We start from the raw sequence: 17,052 nt of genomic DNA, 5'->3' as shown, positions 1-17,052 counted from the left end.
AGATGACCAGAACACATGTTTGCCCTTCAAGTTCCTGCCCACATTGGCCCGGTAGTCATCGATAACTGCCAATGATCAGACTGTGGTCTTTGTCTCAGACAACCATTTTCCATTGGAGTGAGATGGCTGGCCACATAATCACAGCAGACAACATGCATGTCATTCCTCTCATTTCTTCTGACTTTGTTTACCATCCCAGGTAAGCGTTCGCATAGCAAATGTTGTCAATCCAAAAGCAGATGGTACTTTGGATCCAAGGTAGACCGGTTTAACAGCATAGGATGGGTACTCTCATGCCCAAGCAGTTTTCAACAGGCGAGCCGCTTATGATACACAAATTTCAGTCTATTTAGTCGTTACCTTAGGCTATTCCATTCGTGCGTCTTTCGATATTATCTATGGAATAGTAGCAGCCAGCACCAAATTGAACGGAATTAAATGTAACACTTCCGTGTGAGTTTTCAGTCAGTATCTTCGCCGGCGCGATCGAATGATGTCGCGTCTGTTCAGTTTTTGCTGCCGCGGACGTTTGGACCTATAGAGACCCATAAATATATACAATCGTCATGACGATAAGGGGCAAAGACAATAATATATCAGATCATTCGTCAGCAATGATGGCGCCACGTCCGTGCCAGAGACAACATCAACGATCGAAATGCTTTTACTATTCATAAACTTACTATCTGTCCTGCCCAGCAAGAAGTAGGTGCTCTTTCACGTTCAAACAGTTGAGAGATCCCGATGTTATTGGAGCATTGAGGAGCAAAACTGGATAGACATGTGTACGTATGGAAAGACCTATTTGGGTGTCGGACATGAGGCTGAAGAGCAAGTACAAGGATGAACGGACCATATGGTTACAGCCCTATCCGGATGATAGAGTAACGAGCTAGAGGACACCAGAGAGATGCACTTCCAGAAGTAAAAAAGACCCATGCATTGCAGAGATTTGGCTTTTCACTGTCTCTCCCCTGGGCGATGCCTTGGCTCTTGTCTTTTGTTTCTAGTAAAAATCAGTGAAGGTATGGTGGAGGGCGAGGTTTATCTCTAGAGTGGAAATCATTACGAAAGGCGGGGTAGTTTGTGCAGTGAATGGTGGTAAGTGAAGGAAAGACGACTGCTTGATTGAACTTGGAAAGCCTCATTGCCGTTTTTTGACTAACGCGTCGACTCATCACGCCTTGGTGATGCTGAGGGTAGATCGAACGTACTCGAATTTCATTTGAATAGGATGGGCCGAAGTGAATTGACGGCCGATGGACAGGATCTGACAAATGTGTGTCGTTGCAGGGAAGAAATGCGGTATACTAGATTACGCGTTTAGCCAAAACATAAAAAGTACAGATGGCCGCACCCATTAGCTCAAGGATTGTTCATTCAATAAGATTATCAATGTCTTCCGGCGGGTGCTGTCAGCGTGGCCACATCACTTTGGGATACTGAAGGACAGGCTCATTCTTATCGTGCGGACAATGATATACTTACGGGTTTATCCCACGGGGAATCCAATAATTCGGCGGCCCATTAGGGTCGTATACAGCATAGGTGGGTAAAGTGGGTTGCAGTATGGTGGCTGCTGACACTGTTGGCGTTAAGTTGGAAGGTCCAGATTGACCGTTGAAACCAACGTTAGGGTGCACCGCCGGAGGAACTGCAAACGGAACATAGGTATTCGTATTGTTATGTCATTCCTCTCCAGAGTACCCGGCTTGGTGGTGCCCTGAGTGACGATGTGAATTTGAAGAAGAGCTCGTGTCAGACTGACTGTGTCGTGAAGAGTCAGGGTTGGACACGTAGAAAGTTCGCGTTGGCCTCGGTGCAGTACCTGCTGGTATTGCTGATGGCCACCGGCAGCTGTGCCACCGCTCTGGTTCATCGGATAGTTGACATTGTAAGGGACTGGAACCAGCAAAGAAGAGCTTTGGGGATCCCTTGGAAAAGAGATAAAGACGAATATTAGCAGTAGTGAAACTCACCGTGGAGGTTGGTATGGTTCAAGGCCTGGTTGGTTGATCCCTAACCTTTTTTCCTTCTTTCTCTGCCAACCCATATACTTCAGTATCTGCGATATCACTTCAGGGAATGAACTTACCCATGATCTGCTTTGGTCCCTAGCATCGAGACTGAGTCAGTATACAAAACGCTCATATAATATAGACGTACAATAGAGACCGACTAGCGAGATGTTATTCCCACTATGTCAGGTTTGCAAAACTTTGGAATTGGGAACAAAACTCACTCATCTTCATCTGTGAATTGAAAGATGCGTTAGCTCAGTGCTCCCTACAACGGTAAATCAAGTTCGTACAGTCCCCTTCTATTGGATTCACTTGCAACTCCGAAGACAGCTTCTGTGAACAAATTGATGAGGTTGCAACACGTAATGAACAAGATATTATTTACGTTGGCTCTTTTGGTAACGGCAGACGCTGCACCAGGGTATTTCATACTTTGAACAATGACCATAGGATTGATCGATGAGGATACGGGGTTGTCGACCACTTTCTGTGTGAGTTTATAACCCCTCTTTGATGTCCTTGAGGTCCAAATGATATTAGATACTCAGGAGAGGGGAGGAAATCGGCGTACTTTTGGTAGATATGCTCTATGCCCTCAGCAAAGGTGGGGTTCCAAGCCTTCCGATCACGGTTAGCTTCAATCTCTGCCAGAGCGCCTTGTTCAAGGATGGTGCTACCACGATGAATGTTCTTTGCAGCATTAAGGGATAGTTTTGATCGTTTGCTCATGGTGTCTTGTGAAGTGCGAGAAGGTCAAATGAAGGAATGCCGTTTGGCTGATTGAAGTGACTGAGATGGGAGCTTAAATATCTTTGGCCGTTGGAAAATAAAGATCGTTCTGGATTTCGAGTCATTAGGACCACAAATGGATTACGATGTGACACATTAACACTGTGAAAATTCGAGTGCCTGTAACCCAAATTTGACCAGAATACTTGAGAAGGCGAGCGTGGTTAATCCGGTCCGTGTCGTGATGCTGTATAAGAAGTGAAATAAAGAAAATTTGACTCGGTTATGGTATAAGTTATTCAAATAAGTTCAGGTAGTATCAGATGAAAAGAGGCCAGAACAAACAAGATAATATACCAGGAAGGAATACAACCCCGGTAGAAGTATATGGTGTAGATGTTGTGACGTACGGAAGTTAGTACCGGTGAATATGGAATTGGCTGAACATGGATTGACGTTATCGATACAGATACCATCTGATGGAGTGTTGGATTCTTATCCATTAGTACGACTATCATAAGCATTGTCAGAGCCTCTAATAAATTTAAGAGCTCAAAAGAACATGGTACCGTGACCATCCAATCAAACATTCACAGCCTGGATGCTCTTGCTGTGAATGATATCTTGAAGAAGTATCAAAATGAAATGTTTGCTGTCAGAGATGTGGACATTTCAGCATCTGTTCCAAGACTTCATATATTGGAGAGATGTACTTATGCAGTCGAAGACAATTCATTGAGCTTATCACATACCAAAGGAACATACAGCCACAGGATGTATTACAGCACCTCATTCCTACCCTTTTGACTTGGGGAATGTGATGGACCAGTGCATGCCCAATGTGAAGATTGAAATGGTTTGATCAAGGGTCTGAATTGACATTCTCAGATATGGTGAGTAATGAGGAATGTCCTAGAGCCTCAGAGTCATAGAGTCATGGGTTTGGATTTAGATGAAATTAGATTATTCTAGGAACTACCCAATGAGTCAGATGAGGTAGAAGCAGCCTCTGCATCCTGACACTCCTGAACAACTCATGGCATGAGGGTGTAGAATGTGCAAAGTGTGGGTTCAGTGGTAGCTACAGACTCAGGGAACTCTGTGATAGGGAGGGGTGGTACAAAAGTCAAAGAATACTTCATTTGCCAAATGTGCTGACAAATGCCAGCAGCATAAGGACCTGGCACATGCAACTGTGATTTCATCAATGAATTATGAAGTCTTGCAAAGCAAGTTATAACCTCACTAATTGTACACTGCAGACAAGGGTCATCTTAAGTCATGTCATTAATGAGTGGCAGAAGAAAATGTAAGGGTGGATGATCACACTGGTGTTCCAAGTCAATCAAGATGTGATGAAGAAGATAGAGAGAGAACCCACTATTTTGAAATCATTCTGTATTATATTGCTCAATCAGTACACATTAAGAGGGAATGGATTGATTTTAGCATCATGATTGGCATGGATCTCAGCAAATTCCAAGGCAGATCTGTCACCTGCAGCAATGGAGATGTCACATGGGAGCTTTTCTGAATCATAACAACAAGAAAATCCAAAGTCAATGAAATAGTATTCAGTTGTCATGGACATGCTAGTAGCAGAGCCCATAATCTGTTGGAGTTAATGAGATAGAAGCACAGATGTGGTGAATGAGAAAAAAGATTCAGAAGAGAATAGATGCTAGAATAGAATGTTGTAATGTTAGTCTCAGCATTATGGTTGAAAGCTGAGATGTGCAGAATGGTATGACATGCCAAAAAAGAAAAGAATATCAAATAAGTAAGTAAACATGTTCATATCATACTATTTCTATATGTAACAACTTAGTCCTTCTCATGATGATAAGGCTGTATTGCTAGATGAGGAAGCTGACTCTGAGATTTCTGATAATTTTGAATCCTCAGTGAAATCATCAAGCCTGAAAAATATTGTGTTGAAGGTAAGAAATTTTTCAACTCCAGTGCACACTATGTTCTAACTCAAATTAGCTTCAAAAGATTGTTTGAGCTATATGGTCAAGTCCTTAGCATTGACAAGCATAGTATCAGCAAATAGTAGGTGTGGCCACTGCTGCCATATGTTCAGTGAGTACTGAAGCACATATGCTCATTCTTTATATAAGAATATAGTGGTTCTCTACTCATTAAATGCTTTATGAGTATCTATTCTCTTCTAATACTACATTAAATCATACTAAGCTACCATTCAGGCTATGCTCTCAAATATCATGCTGTGGTTGACCAATTTATCATCATCAATCAAGAACTATGCTCCCTTCAGCTTTCAAATGATGACTAGGAGGCAATCTCTATGGTCACAAAATAGTTAAAAGCATTTCATTCAGCCATAACAGAGATATTGACAACAACTAAGCTGATACTCTTGATGACTCATGCTGTTTTTTGGGATCTCCAAGATGGTGTGAAGAGGATTATAGCCACTCCTCCTCCAATTATGCCTCCTGAGTTAAAGATGGGCCTGTTAGATGCATACTGCAAACTCAGTGGTTACTACAAATATGATAAATCACCATTCTACATATGAGCTGCTCATAAGTGATCAATTATTATATAATGTGAGAAGACTAACCATTCCATAGTTTTCAATTCATAGATCTCATACACCAAAGGGTTAAAGTGAGACTATAAAAATGATGCTGATCTCAATACTTATCTCAAAAGTTCAAAACAGCTTTTATAGGACTACTTTGACTGCCACTATCCTTTCACTATATCTAATCTTTGTGATACTCTATCATCTCTAGCAGTTAAACCATCAGAATCTATATTCCTTGATGGATCTTCTCAAAAGATGACTTCACATTTCAATATAATGATGATGACAACTCTACAGTCACTGTTGATAAGCTTGAATGATCTTGTTCTCTCTCAAAGGAGAATTTCTATAACACTAATCTGGTGAATTGATGGTGCATTCACTGTCATGACTTTCTGCAACTGTATTGTCTTGCCTATGATTTATTATTAATCTCAGGGATGATTGTATACTAGCTCATGTGACATACATGCTAACATTGTGCTCAATTCCAGGCTCTATAGTAGCAGTAGAGCATGTGTTTTCTGAAAGTAAAGATACTATTTCTTTGCAATGAGTATAGTTAAAGCCTTATACTATTTATATTCTGATGCTAGTCAAGCACAGGCTTTGACTCACTCACAACACTGTTAAGAAACTTCTAGCTAACAATAAGGATAAGGAAAATTTTGCACTATAGTGTTAGATATATACTTTAAGTATAGGACTAAGGTATGATTATATATCTATAATACAGACAGAATTATTACCATACTGACCTGTATAGCTCTTAGATGTCTTCTGTATGGTTGCAGATATGGGATATCCATATCTGCATGCAATCCATATAGTTGATGGTTATACCCATATATAAGTATAGTGCAGATTCATAATGAAGCAAGGATTTTCATAACTTGTGAGCCCCTCCAAAAACTCATCTTACCTCTCTCTATTGCATTCATTTAAGTCAAACTGGATACTCATAATTCTAGCATCTATTCTCTCTTTAAATTCTCAGTTCATTTTATTTTTCTCATCATGTTTGTCTGGCTAAATGATAAATTCTTTTTCCTATAGCTGAGACATCTTCAAATAGAGGTATTTCAGATCTTGATCTATATTATATTGATCAACAGCATTATGCTGAGACTCAAGGGTTATACTCACTATAAACAGATTTTACCCATTCAAAGTTATCTCAGGTGTTATCTCATTCCAATGAGTTTTTGCTTTCTGCAGTCAAATGAGCTGAGTCCACAAATTTTAAGTGATTCTGATCTTCATCTCTCTTAGTGTGATACATATTGTGTCAGGCTAGCTCTAAAATTTTCAAATTTTAAACAATATATTCACATAAGCTGAAGTCTGTATGGCTAGCTATTCAAGAGCTATAACTGAGGCTCTAAGCTGATAGCCATACTATGCTAAGAAGGCTAAGGATCAATGTGGACTTAGCCAAAACAACTTTGCACTGAGTTAATAACCTTGAAGTCAAGACTGGACTTAGAGAGATAACACCACCATGATAAAATACCAAGTCAATTTGGATTTAGAAACAGTATTATGTTTGAGCCAATTCTACATGCCATCAGGGCTGGTATACTATAGTCTAGCTCAGGAGTTTATTACTATGATTAGCAGTAAAGTACATCCAGTTAGCATCCAAACCAGAAGTAAAAGCAAAGCAGAACTTATTAGCCTATGGCTAACACACCTAGTCTGATGTAAAATGCATGTGGTGAGAATTCCTCAAGTATAAATAATTAAAGAGGCACATAGTTCAGGGAATGTGCCACAACTGGGGAGCTTGGCTGTCTTGGATCACCATGATTGATTAATTGTGATCAATAGCAAGTCTAGAAGTAATAAGCAGAACTATAAGATGATAAATTATATAATAAATAATCATGGGCTATAGGAATGGGATACTGAAGGAGTCTTAGAGTGCCTGAAAAGGATATATGAGATGTGTCAAGATGGGATAATGACCTAATTTTAGAACTAATCAAGTGAAGTGAATAACTGGACTAAATTATTTATAGATTTTGTATCAGTTAGTTATGTATAAAAGCAGGATGGAGGGAAATCATGTAGCAGGCAACTCACCTCTGTAATTTAGGCATTCTAGTTCTCAGTAGTTAGTTCCTGTACCAGTGATTTTATGTGTAATCTCAACTTGGATAGCTATTATTGCTAAGTCACCTGTATTGAATAAAAAGTTGAAGTCTTTACTGGACTTTGAGTTTTAGCATGATTTGGATTTTAGCTTAATAAGAGTTTCAGCATCTGAGTATCAGTTCTCTGGTTTTGAGGACCACTAGCTAGCCACAGATGCAGCTAGCCAAGTTTCAGTGCTTCAGAGACTTAATATTGGGTTTCAGCATTTGTTGGGTTTTGGAGTTTTCTAAGTCAAGCTGAGCACTGTAGCTCTGCAGTTCAAGCCTCAATTCACATACCATATTATATTCCTACCCCCTTTTCAAGTATTGCATTTTAGAACATGAACTAGCCTTGAATTAACTGTCTTTATATCATCATATTTGATTTATCTGAGTCTGTAGAGTGCCTTTATTATACTCAAACCACCAAACTCACTTTTTTTGGTGATTGTGCATTAAGTAGGTAAATGTAGATGTTTGAGAGCTTGTTCCTTATTTATCTCTCTTAGTCACTTAGCTATTTCCCAGCATATCAGTAGTAGGCTTCTCTTGCTAAATTTTGGCATCCTTTTTAGCATTAGTAGGACTATGCACATGATTCTTGTCAGCCATCAAGCATACAGATTTTAGTTGCTCTCTAGTGATGGCTTCATCTCTAACAGTGGTTGGAGGTCTATCAGGATGTCATGCTCACTGGAGAGATTCCAGTTTCAGAATTTCTTCAAGTTTAATGTAGTCTTTGGCCACATCTATGACTATCATCAGCTTAAGGAGATAGTCCAACAATATCAGCAGCATATACTTTAGACTCTATTAAACTTGTAAGCCAGCTCTTTACACTTGCTTAGAGAGGCTCTACAATCAATCTCATTCTTCAAATCAGATCTTACACTACCTACTTCTTTCTCTCAGCTTATCTGAGTACTCAGAGAACCATGTCTATAGTTTATTGTGGAGTTGCAACTTTAATGTGGAAGTGTTTGCATAGTGAGAGATGTAAATGTCACTGGAGTCAGCAAATATCATCATAGTCATTGTTGAGATCACTAAGGGCAGAGGTCACTGAGAGAAAGTGGTATTGATAGAGTATGATATGAGACTAGAATTCTGTTGACACAGGATGGTGTGATGACTGGTGAGATTTGAGCAGATATAGTAACTGGTAGAGTCTCTATGCATGCATCTATTTGATGAGATGATAGAAAAGAAAAGTCATAGAAATATATTATGCATCTTAAAAACAATTTTAGTCATTGAAATAATGTGACATCTATATTTTCTGGCTTTAGCAAGTGTGAAACTAGATTGAATTATTATGCATACAAAAATTAACTATAGAAAAAAGTTATTATTGACACTGAACACATTACTGAACTAAGAAATATGTTAGGCCCAGATAGCTCATGACTATAACCACATGATAAACAAGTGTTGTATTGTGTTCATACAATCACACCTGAGTTCACTATATGTGGAGTCTAGTATTATGCCTCAAAGTCAATACTAGTTGACTTGAGATAGAATGGTAGATTTAAGGATAGTTTGAGACCAGGAATACATGGTGCTATCTATGCTATTTATATACTGTTTATCTCTTAGATAAATATAGCATTACTAATTGTGAATGTCTGTGCTATGATACTTGTTATTCTGGAGTGTCATGGTTATCTATAAAAGTCTAGTTGTCTTGTTGTCAGAATATTGTTATGTGTCATGAGACAATAGCCTTTGTGCTGACCAAGACTGTCTCATGGTTCTAAGTGCTGGTCTAGATGCCCTGACTAAGCATAAATAGGGGTAAAAAAGAAAAAAGATGGAAAATCATAATATTACTCCCTCTTTAAAACTATCATCCTGATGGCTTAATTTAGAGATAGTTTGTACTCATATATAGCTGCATCTGCATTCATTCACTTCTTGTTGACCCACTGGTTTGATTCTGGTCTATACCCTTTTCAGCTGACTAGATAATCTATGATTGTTGTCATTCCCCTGCCTTGTGCTTTTACTCACTGTGTCTTATGATTGGAGACTTAGTCTATTTTGTAATGCTCTTCATTGTTGATGAGATCAGATAGAGATGGCAGCAGTCATTCCTGGCTTGGAAAGACAGAGGCAATGTAAGGAGTCAGGAGAGATTTGTTGAAGGTGTTATGGATGCACTATGAGGTGGAAAGTCAGAGTTTATATGTGAAAGTGCCAATCTTTGATAGAATGGAGAAGAGTCCAGTCCACTTATCAGTGAGCTTCTATTTAGGGTGTAAAAGATGAAGATTGATCATGTCAAGCCATATCTTGTTGTTAACAGCATAGTTATGTGCCATACATCAGTGTTTGTCATATTGAGTTTTCATTGCAGTTCAGCCTTTTTAAGTGTAGTTTGTGTTTTGATGTGGATTTTCACCATTTCAGTAGTGAAGTTGAGGAAAGTGGGTGTGGTGGTATGAGAATAGGTGGTGACAGTGATTTTGAGGTGTTGCCTATAATTGACAAAGAGAGGGGTTTTACCTATGACAGAGTGGACATGGTTATTATGTTGAAAGCTGGCAAGTGCCAGCCATTCTGTCCAGTCATTCTGTCTATAGTTAATGAACATATGCAGGTACTTCTCTAGCTTTTGGTTGATATACTCTATTTGTCTATCTGTCTGTGGATGGTATGCAGTAGAGACATTGCTTCAGATCCTGAGGAGTTGATACAAGTCATCAAGAAACTTGGATATGAATTGTGGCCCATGATCTGAGATGACTACTTGTGGCATTCCATATTTAGAGTAGACTTCATCTCTGAGGATCTTGGCCTATTCTTCTGAGGATAGCTTGATGGAACAGGCCACTGAAATGATGACTTTTGAGAAGCAATCAACTATGATGATGATCATATCATAGCTATTACAATCAGACAGACTAGTAATCATGTTGACAGAAATATGGGTCTAAGGAGTTATGAGAACCTCATTTGGATGCAGTGGTGCCAGTCAGGCTTATGTTGAGGATTTGGTCCTTTAGCAGGTTTTACACCCCTTCATGTATTTGTCAACATTCTGTCCCAACTTCAGCCACCAGTACTCCTTTAATACTAACTCCTTCATCTTGGAGATCTCTGGGTGTCCAGCTATGGCATGATCATGGAATAGGGTGATAATTTTCTTACAAAGGGCTGATTGCCAAAGAATGTAAATGTATCTGTTATAGTAAAGCAGGTCATCCCACTTCATGATGCCTCTTTCATGGTTTAGTGATATCACAATACCTTGATCTCATAATCCCAGCTGCTGTGTTGTGCTGTATATTCTGGTATAAATCTCCTCTTTGGTTGGTATTATCATAGTGCAGAAATGTTCTGGCTTCAATAGTACCACCTCTTTGTTTTCCTCCTCCTCCTGGTCATGATCAGCATATTGGCTCAAGAGATCAGCCTTCTTGTTTGCCACCCCTGCTTTATGGTGTAGAGTGTAGTTGTACTTGGCAAGTTCTGTCACCCACTGGGCTTGTCATTGGTTTAGTTTTTGGGAAAGTTGAAAATACTGCAAGTTCTAGTGATCAGTCCAAATCTTGAATGCATGTGTCATCTCAATCAAGTAATACTGCTATTCTGCCAATGCCAGCATGATGGCTAGCAGCTCTTTATCATAGATTTCATAATTCCTCTCTGTGGCTGATAGCACCTTGGAGAGGAATGCCACCAGTTTCCACCTTCTCTCCTGCTCCTGAGAAGGAACTGCACCAATGGCCACTTCACTCAAGTCAGCCTCTATTCTGAACTTCTCTTTCTGAGACAGTATAGCTAAGATGATGTCCTCAGCCAATCTTCTCTTCAGATCATTAAAGGCTGTCTGCTGAGAGAGACTCTATGCTCATGGGACATTACTAGTGAGTTATGTCACAGGTCAGATGATCCTGCTGTAGTCATAGATAAACCATCAGTAGAAGTTGGTGAATCTGAGGAACAATTAAAGCTTCTTCTTAGATAATTCTGGCCATTCTGTCACACTGGCTATCTTGATTGGGTTCATCCATATACTTTCTTCACTGATGATGACCCTGAGATACTTAGTTTCTAAGACCTCAAACTCACACTTTTCAGCCTTGAGGAATAACTTATGTTTCTTTATTAGTTTGAGTATCTGCCTTACCAACCATCAATGTTCTCCTCAATCCTTGGACATGATTAGTATGTCATCTAAGTAGATTGTTACCTTTTCAGTGGTGATTAGATCCTTAAAGATATCATTCATCATCTATTGGAAGGTCGCTGGAGAGTTTGTCAGGCTGAAGAACATGACAGTTAGTTTGAACAGTCCTCAGTTGGTGCAGAATGCTGCCTTCCATTCATTCCCCTCCTGAATCCAAACATTGTTATACTCCCATTGGACATCAAGTTTAGTGTAATAGTGGGCACCCCAGAGTTTGTCCATAAGTTCCAAAATGAGTGGTAAGAGATATTGATTTTTGATGGTCATCTCATTCAGTCATCAGTAATCCTGTACTGGCTGGAGTTTACCATCCTTCTTTTTGATGAAGAAGAAAGAAGAGGCCATTGGGGATTTGGATAGTTGAATTTATCTGCTGGTGAGATTCTTATCAAGGAATTTGTCCAGCTCTTGTTGCTCCTGATACTCTAGGAAGTAAACCTTGCAGTCAAGGTTTGCATTTACATTTGGTATTAATTTGATAGCATGGTCTCATAGTTTCAATTCTGGTAGTTCATTGAAACTTTCCTTGGAAAATAGGTCATGGTGGTCCTGTGCCCACTCAGGAACTATTTCTTTGAACATTCTCTCCTCTTTTTTTGTTTGCCTTGGCTGCCAGTTCATTAGCATGATGGACCACTCATATATGTAGGGCTTTGTTGACATCAATAGCAAGAATAGTTTCACCATCTTCTATCTCTTTATTCTATTGGTCCTCTGAGTCTGCATCTGAGAGGGTAAAAGGGGTCTGTCTGCACTGACACCAGATAAAGGTGATTCATCTGGTCTTTCAGTTGATAAGTGGATTGTGGCATATCAATCAATTATGGCCAAGGAATAGTTTCTTCATTCCCAGATCAGTGACAGCTAGGTTGATCCTTTCTGAATGATCTCTGATTGTTAGCCAGAGTTCTACAAACTCAGTGATTGATCCAGCTTGATTTCTTGTTCTGTCAGCATTATAGATGGAAATAGGGGCTTATATAGTCTTCATTGGGAGTTCATACTTGTTGATAAAAGCTTGATTGATGGAGCTTCTAGTGCATCTGCTGTCAATTAATGAAGTGACAGTGAATGTAGCCTGATTCATGAGAGTGTGAATCTGTGCCTTGATTGTGAGATCCCAGCTGTAGGTCTTCTGTCATCTGATGAACTTCTTGGGTCCTTGTAATTTGTCTAACTATTCCAGAGCCTTCTCTTGCCCTGCTTCTCATATTCCTCCTACCAATTCTTTGTCTGCTTTACTGACCCTGGTTTAATGAATCCAGTTTCACAAAGCAGCTTTTGCTTCTTCTTTGGTTCATGCTTCATTGATGGCTTGCCAAGTCCATTCTGTTTTGAATGGTTTTAGCCAGCCAATGGGGGCCTTTCTCCCTGTTTGGCCAGTAGACATTTGAGTGTTAGGTTTTTGTGATTCCTTAGGTGTGAAAGTAGTCTGAAGAATTTGGGGTATATTTGAATGTGCATAAATAGTAGTATCTACAGAAGGCATATGAGTCCAATCTGCAGCTACTGGTGACACACCATTAAGTCTTTTGGCTGACTGAGTGGAATCACTCACTCATCAGCCCTGTCTTTTACCTCTTCAACTCTAGCATCTGTCCCTAAGTCCTCAAGTCTGTCCACCTCCTTCTGCAACTTGACAATCTGTGCTTGTATGTCTTCTTGAGTTTGCTTCTTCTTCAGGCAGTCTTATGACATGTGGCCCTTCTGTCCACAACTGAAACATTTTCCTTTCTTCTTGAGGCAGTCTATGTTCATCAGTTTTCCACTGCTCATGTACATTGTTCTTATGCCTGTCTTCTGTGCTATATAGGAGGGTGTGGTGGCATTGGACTTGGTCATGGGGTTTCTGCCAGTGTTCTTATCATTTGTTGTTGATTCCATCTTCTTCTGGTTGATTGTGATTCTTGTGCTAGCTGCCTTCTGCTGCAGCTTTTCTTTGTTTATTTCTGTGATCCTAGTCTTCTATGCATTGTATCTCTTTGGGATGTTGGTGCTGATATTCAAGATTATGCTGATGTAAGATAATAGTACTCTTATTTTGAGATATTCTATCATTTATCTATCATCATTAATGCTTTCTTGAATTCCAGCTAGAGTCTTTAGGCACTCCAGCTCATCAAAGTACTCACTGGTGATCTTGTCTCTCATGCACAGCCCCTTCATGTTATTCTTGTGCATCTCCTGAACAGCCAGGTTGACAAATTTATCCCATATCATCTGTTTAAAGATAGCCCAGGATGAGTATTAGTAATGTTGTTAAGTAATAGAGCATAGGGTAGGGGCAATTAGGATCCACCAGTGTTTGGCCTTGCTTTCAAAATAGAAGGTGGTGAAGGCAACTTTATTCATGTCTGATTTGAGGTAGACAGTGTATACCTTGAAGTATTGTTTACAGCTGACTAGAAATTGGTCAATGTTGTCTGACATGCCTTTAAAAGGTCAGAGAGTGTGAAGGAGATCAGGTTTGCATTGGAGCATGATGGTATTCTGGGGTAAAGCCCCTATCAGATTGGGGTATTTATCAAATGGTGGTCACTTTCATTTGACAGACAGTCCAGAGAGAGTGTTACAATTTTTCCTATTTTCTTTTTTTTTTCCTTGATTTATTCAGGATTGACCTCTATTTCTGCTTAGTCAGGGCACTTAGACTGGCACTTAGGATCATGAGAAGACTTAGTCAGCAGCCCATCCCAATTCTACTGCACTGCTGTGAAGTCCTACAGCAGCACAATAGCAGAGCACTGCCTTTTGCTATCAGCACAGCAGTAACAGCAGATAACAGCAGCAGCAGCAGCAGCTGACAACAGCAGACAATACCCTTTTGTCTTGTGCAGCAGTAACAGCAGTAACAGCATGACAACAGACAATACTCTTTTGTAGGAGGATTATATTTGGAATGATAAGGAATTAGTATATAAGTAGTGTAGCTCTTGCTGTAGTAACTCTAGCTTTGAGCTAAAGTTTATTCTCCACCATCTTATCTTGAGTGACTTGCAAATGTCTTGATCACACAATGCCAACAATGCATCAGTGAACTCTAACAGTCTAACCCAAAGTGCGAGGTTCTGTTAGTTTATTATATGTTATTAGTCACATGGAATTTAGGCTTAACAGAGAGAGTGAAGAGAATTATTATCTGCTATGAGGCTCTCTTCTGGTTGGGCTTCTTTTCACGTGATCCACCCATTTCATATGGTGAACCCAAGGCATATGGCTTTAAGGTCATCTTCTTTGGGTGTTTTATTGGCTGATGTCTGCCCTGCATCAGCAAATAATCAGCTTTCTGTATTTTTCTAAGAGTTTTGGAATCCAACAGATTATAGAGATCCTTAGGATTTGGATTGATTGGCTTGGGTAGCAGCTTCTTGGCTAGCCATGGTGTTTCATGAAGGTTGGCTGCTGATAGTTCAGATAGAGAGTGCCACATACTCAGCATGCCTTAGTGATATTGGTGAGGCATTCAGTATGGGTCAGATCTCATACTGGTAAGGCAGCAAGGCCTTTAATTGATTCTTGGGGTGGATTCTGTTATAAATATAAATTGTATGATCAGTAGCTATATACTGTAGTAAATATCCTTTTTCTTTGTCATCCACACTTGGATATCTCCTGCCTAGCAGAGTCATCAGCCAACTAATGTCCTTCCATAATAAGACTGTTTCCTCCTAGTACAACCTTGTGAATTCCTGCTGTCAGCTGCAGTCAATTTCTTCTTCAAGTGCCTCTTGATCTGATTTCCTGTACTGTAGCCAGAGAACAATTTTCACTGGAATATCTTTCTCATTCTCATCTTTATCTGCCTCTTTCTCCTTGCTCTCCTCAAGAAAGTCAGTGGGCAGGTCATAAATAGATAGCTTGGAAGCTCAGACCATCATTGGAGAGCTCTCTGTCAGTTTGGATTCTAGTTTCTTTATTGGTGGTTTGAGTAAAAGGCTGTTGATGAGGTCAGGAAGGCCCAGCCCTTCTAGCTCTCTGGTCTTTCTGCCACTCTCTCTCTCTCTCTCCACTCCCTCACTATATTGGCAGAAGTTGCCATAGAACTGGTCATTGAGAAAGAGAGCAGCAATACATCCATGTAGAAATTGTTGGAGGGCTTGTTCAGAAATCTTAGTTCTAGGAGAAACTCAGATTCCATACCCATCAAGGATGGAACTGGCATCTGAGAGGAGAGAGCTGTCACTGTTGGTGCTTTCCTCATAGGTGGAAGAGGGAGGCTCATAGTTGTCATTGATCTAGTGGGCCTCATCTGCAGTAAGGACTTAGGCATCAGTCCAATGTTCTCTGAACTATGGGTCATCCTCATTATCTGGGCTCCACTCTCAGGGTTCACTGTGGTTATTGTTGGTGGAGCTAAAGGGAGGTGGATCAGCAACTCTGATCTGCTAGGCCTGTTCAGCAGTGATTCTGAGGAATCTACCTTCTTTGTCTTCATAGTATAAATCTCCCTCTGCTTCTTCATATAATCTATAGTGCTTAGGTGAGGCTGTTCTCCACTCTGTTGCCTGAATTTCTCTGGCTCATTGTCTGTACTGCATGTTATAATATTTTTTGTCAGCCTCCTGCTGTTGTCAGTCCTGCTCTTCTTCTGAAGGATCATAGTCTTCTCTTTTCCACTGCTCAACCTCCATCTAGGCTGAGTAGTGGGCACCAGACTCTCCAAAGTGACTGAGAGTTGAGGAGAGGGGGCTGGGGATCAAGGGAATAGGGCTTTCATGAGAGGTAGCATATCTAGAGCCTCTTTCTGTAAGTCTTGCAACTTCATTAATAGAGTTCTGAGCATGGTTTCCAATACCAGGCTCATGGAGAGCAGTGGAAGGGTCAGAGGATGGCAACTCCTCAAAGAAGCTGTTGGGGAGATTCTCATCTTTGTGATTAGGGATGCATGGTGGGATCTAAGGGTTTCTGAACCCTGTGTTTCAATGCTCATTGAGTCTGCTAGTCATTTGAGAGGATCTGTCTGTTGGTTGGAGTTTCTCTTCTTCCTCAATATGCTCTTCATTCACACAACTAGGCCCAGCCTTGGATATGGTTCCAGACATGGGCTGAAAGGAAGTTCTGGCAGAGAGAGGGATATCATGGAGAGAGAGGTCAGGAGTGACATTTTATAAAATTTGTTGGATCTGTTGGAAGGAATGATAGTATCTGACTATCCAAGCTGTGACTGACTGATGTCCATAGCAGAGTTGAATGATCATGAGTAAACCAAGAAGTACTTCAATGATGGAAACTATTAGTTTGAAGAAGTCATCAGTTAAATTGGTGGTTGTAATGTTAATAGCAGACATTCAGTTTCCTTTGCTTGTGATAGGTGTTATGATTTTCACCTTTTTATTTCTTTGAACCCCTATTCATGCTTAGTTAGAGCATCTAACATAGCAGCTAAAGGTCATGAGATAGGCTTAGTCAGCA

At 40.1% G+C, this 17,052-nt stretch overlaps 2 protein-coding genes across 2 annotated transcripts; one reads left to right on the top strand and one right to left on the bottom strand.

Annotated features, from left to right (window-relative positions):
* Positions 1 to 361: 361 nt before the first annotated feature.
* BT62DRAFT_924047 (uncharacterized protein) lies at positions 362 to 2,750 on the bottom strand (the record flags this gene model as incomplete). The annotated part of the gene is made up of 13 exons (XM_043184571.1): positions 362 to 535; positions 684 to 771; positions 854 to 892; positions 1,215 to 1,310; positions 1,489 to 1,654; positions 1,708 to 1,934; positions 1,980 to 2,065; positions 2,096 to 2,126; positions 2,167 to 2,178; positions 2,243 to 2,252; positions 2,312 to 2,354; positions 2,407 to 2,539; positions 2,593 to 2,750. The coding sequence occupies 13 exons, from the start codon at positions 2,748 to 2,750 to the stop codon at positions 362 to 364; spliced, it is 1,263 nt and encodes a 420-aa protein (XP_043033873.1).
* Positions 2,751 to 5,076: 2,326 nt separating this feature from the next.
* On the top strand, positions 5,077 to 5,295 carry BT62DRAFT_910654 (uncharacterized protein; the record flags this gene model as incomplete). The annotated part of the gene is made up of 1 exon (XM_043183805.1): positions 5,077 to 5,295. A coding segment is annotated over one exon (219 nt), but the record flags the coding sequence as incomplete, so codon positions are not given.
* Between the last annotated feature and the right edge of the window lie 11,757 nt (positions 5,296 to 17,052).

Source organism: Guyanagaster necrorhizus, assembly GCF_019112545.1.
Source record: "Guyanagaster necrorhizus MCA 3950 unplaced genomic scaffold BT62scaffold_50, whole genome shotgun sequence".
NCBI lineage: Eukaryota > Fungi > Basidiomycota > Agaricomycetes > Agaricales > Physalacriaceae > Guyanagaster > Guyanagaster necrorhizus.
This window is presented reverse-complemented; position numbering and strand designations above follow the sequence as displayed.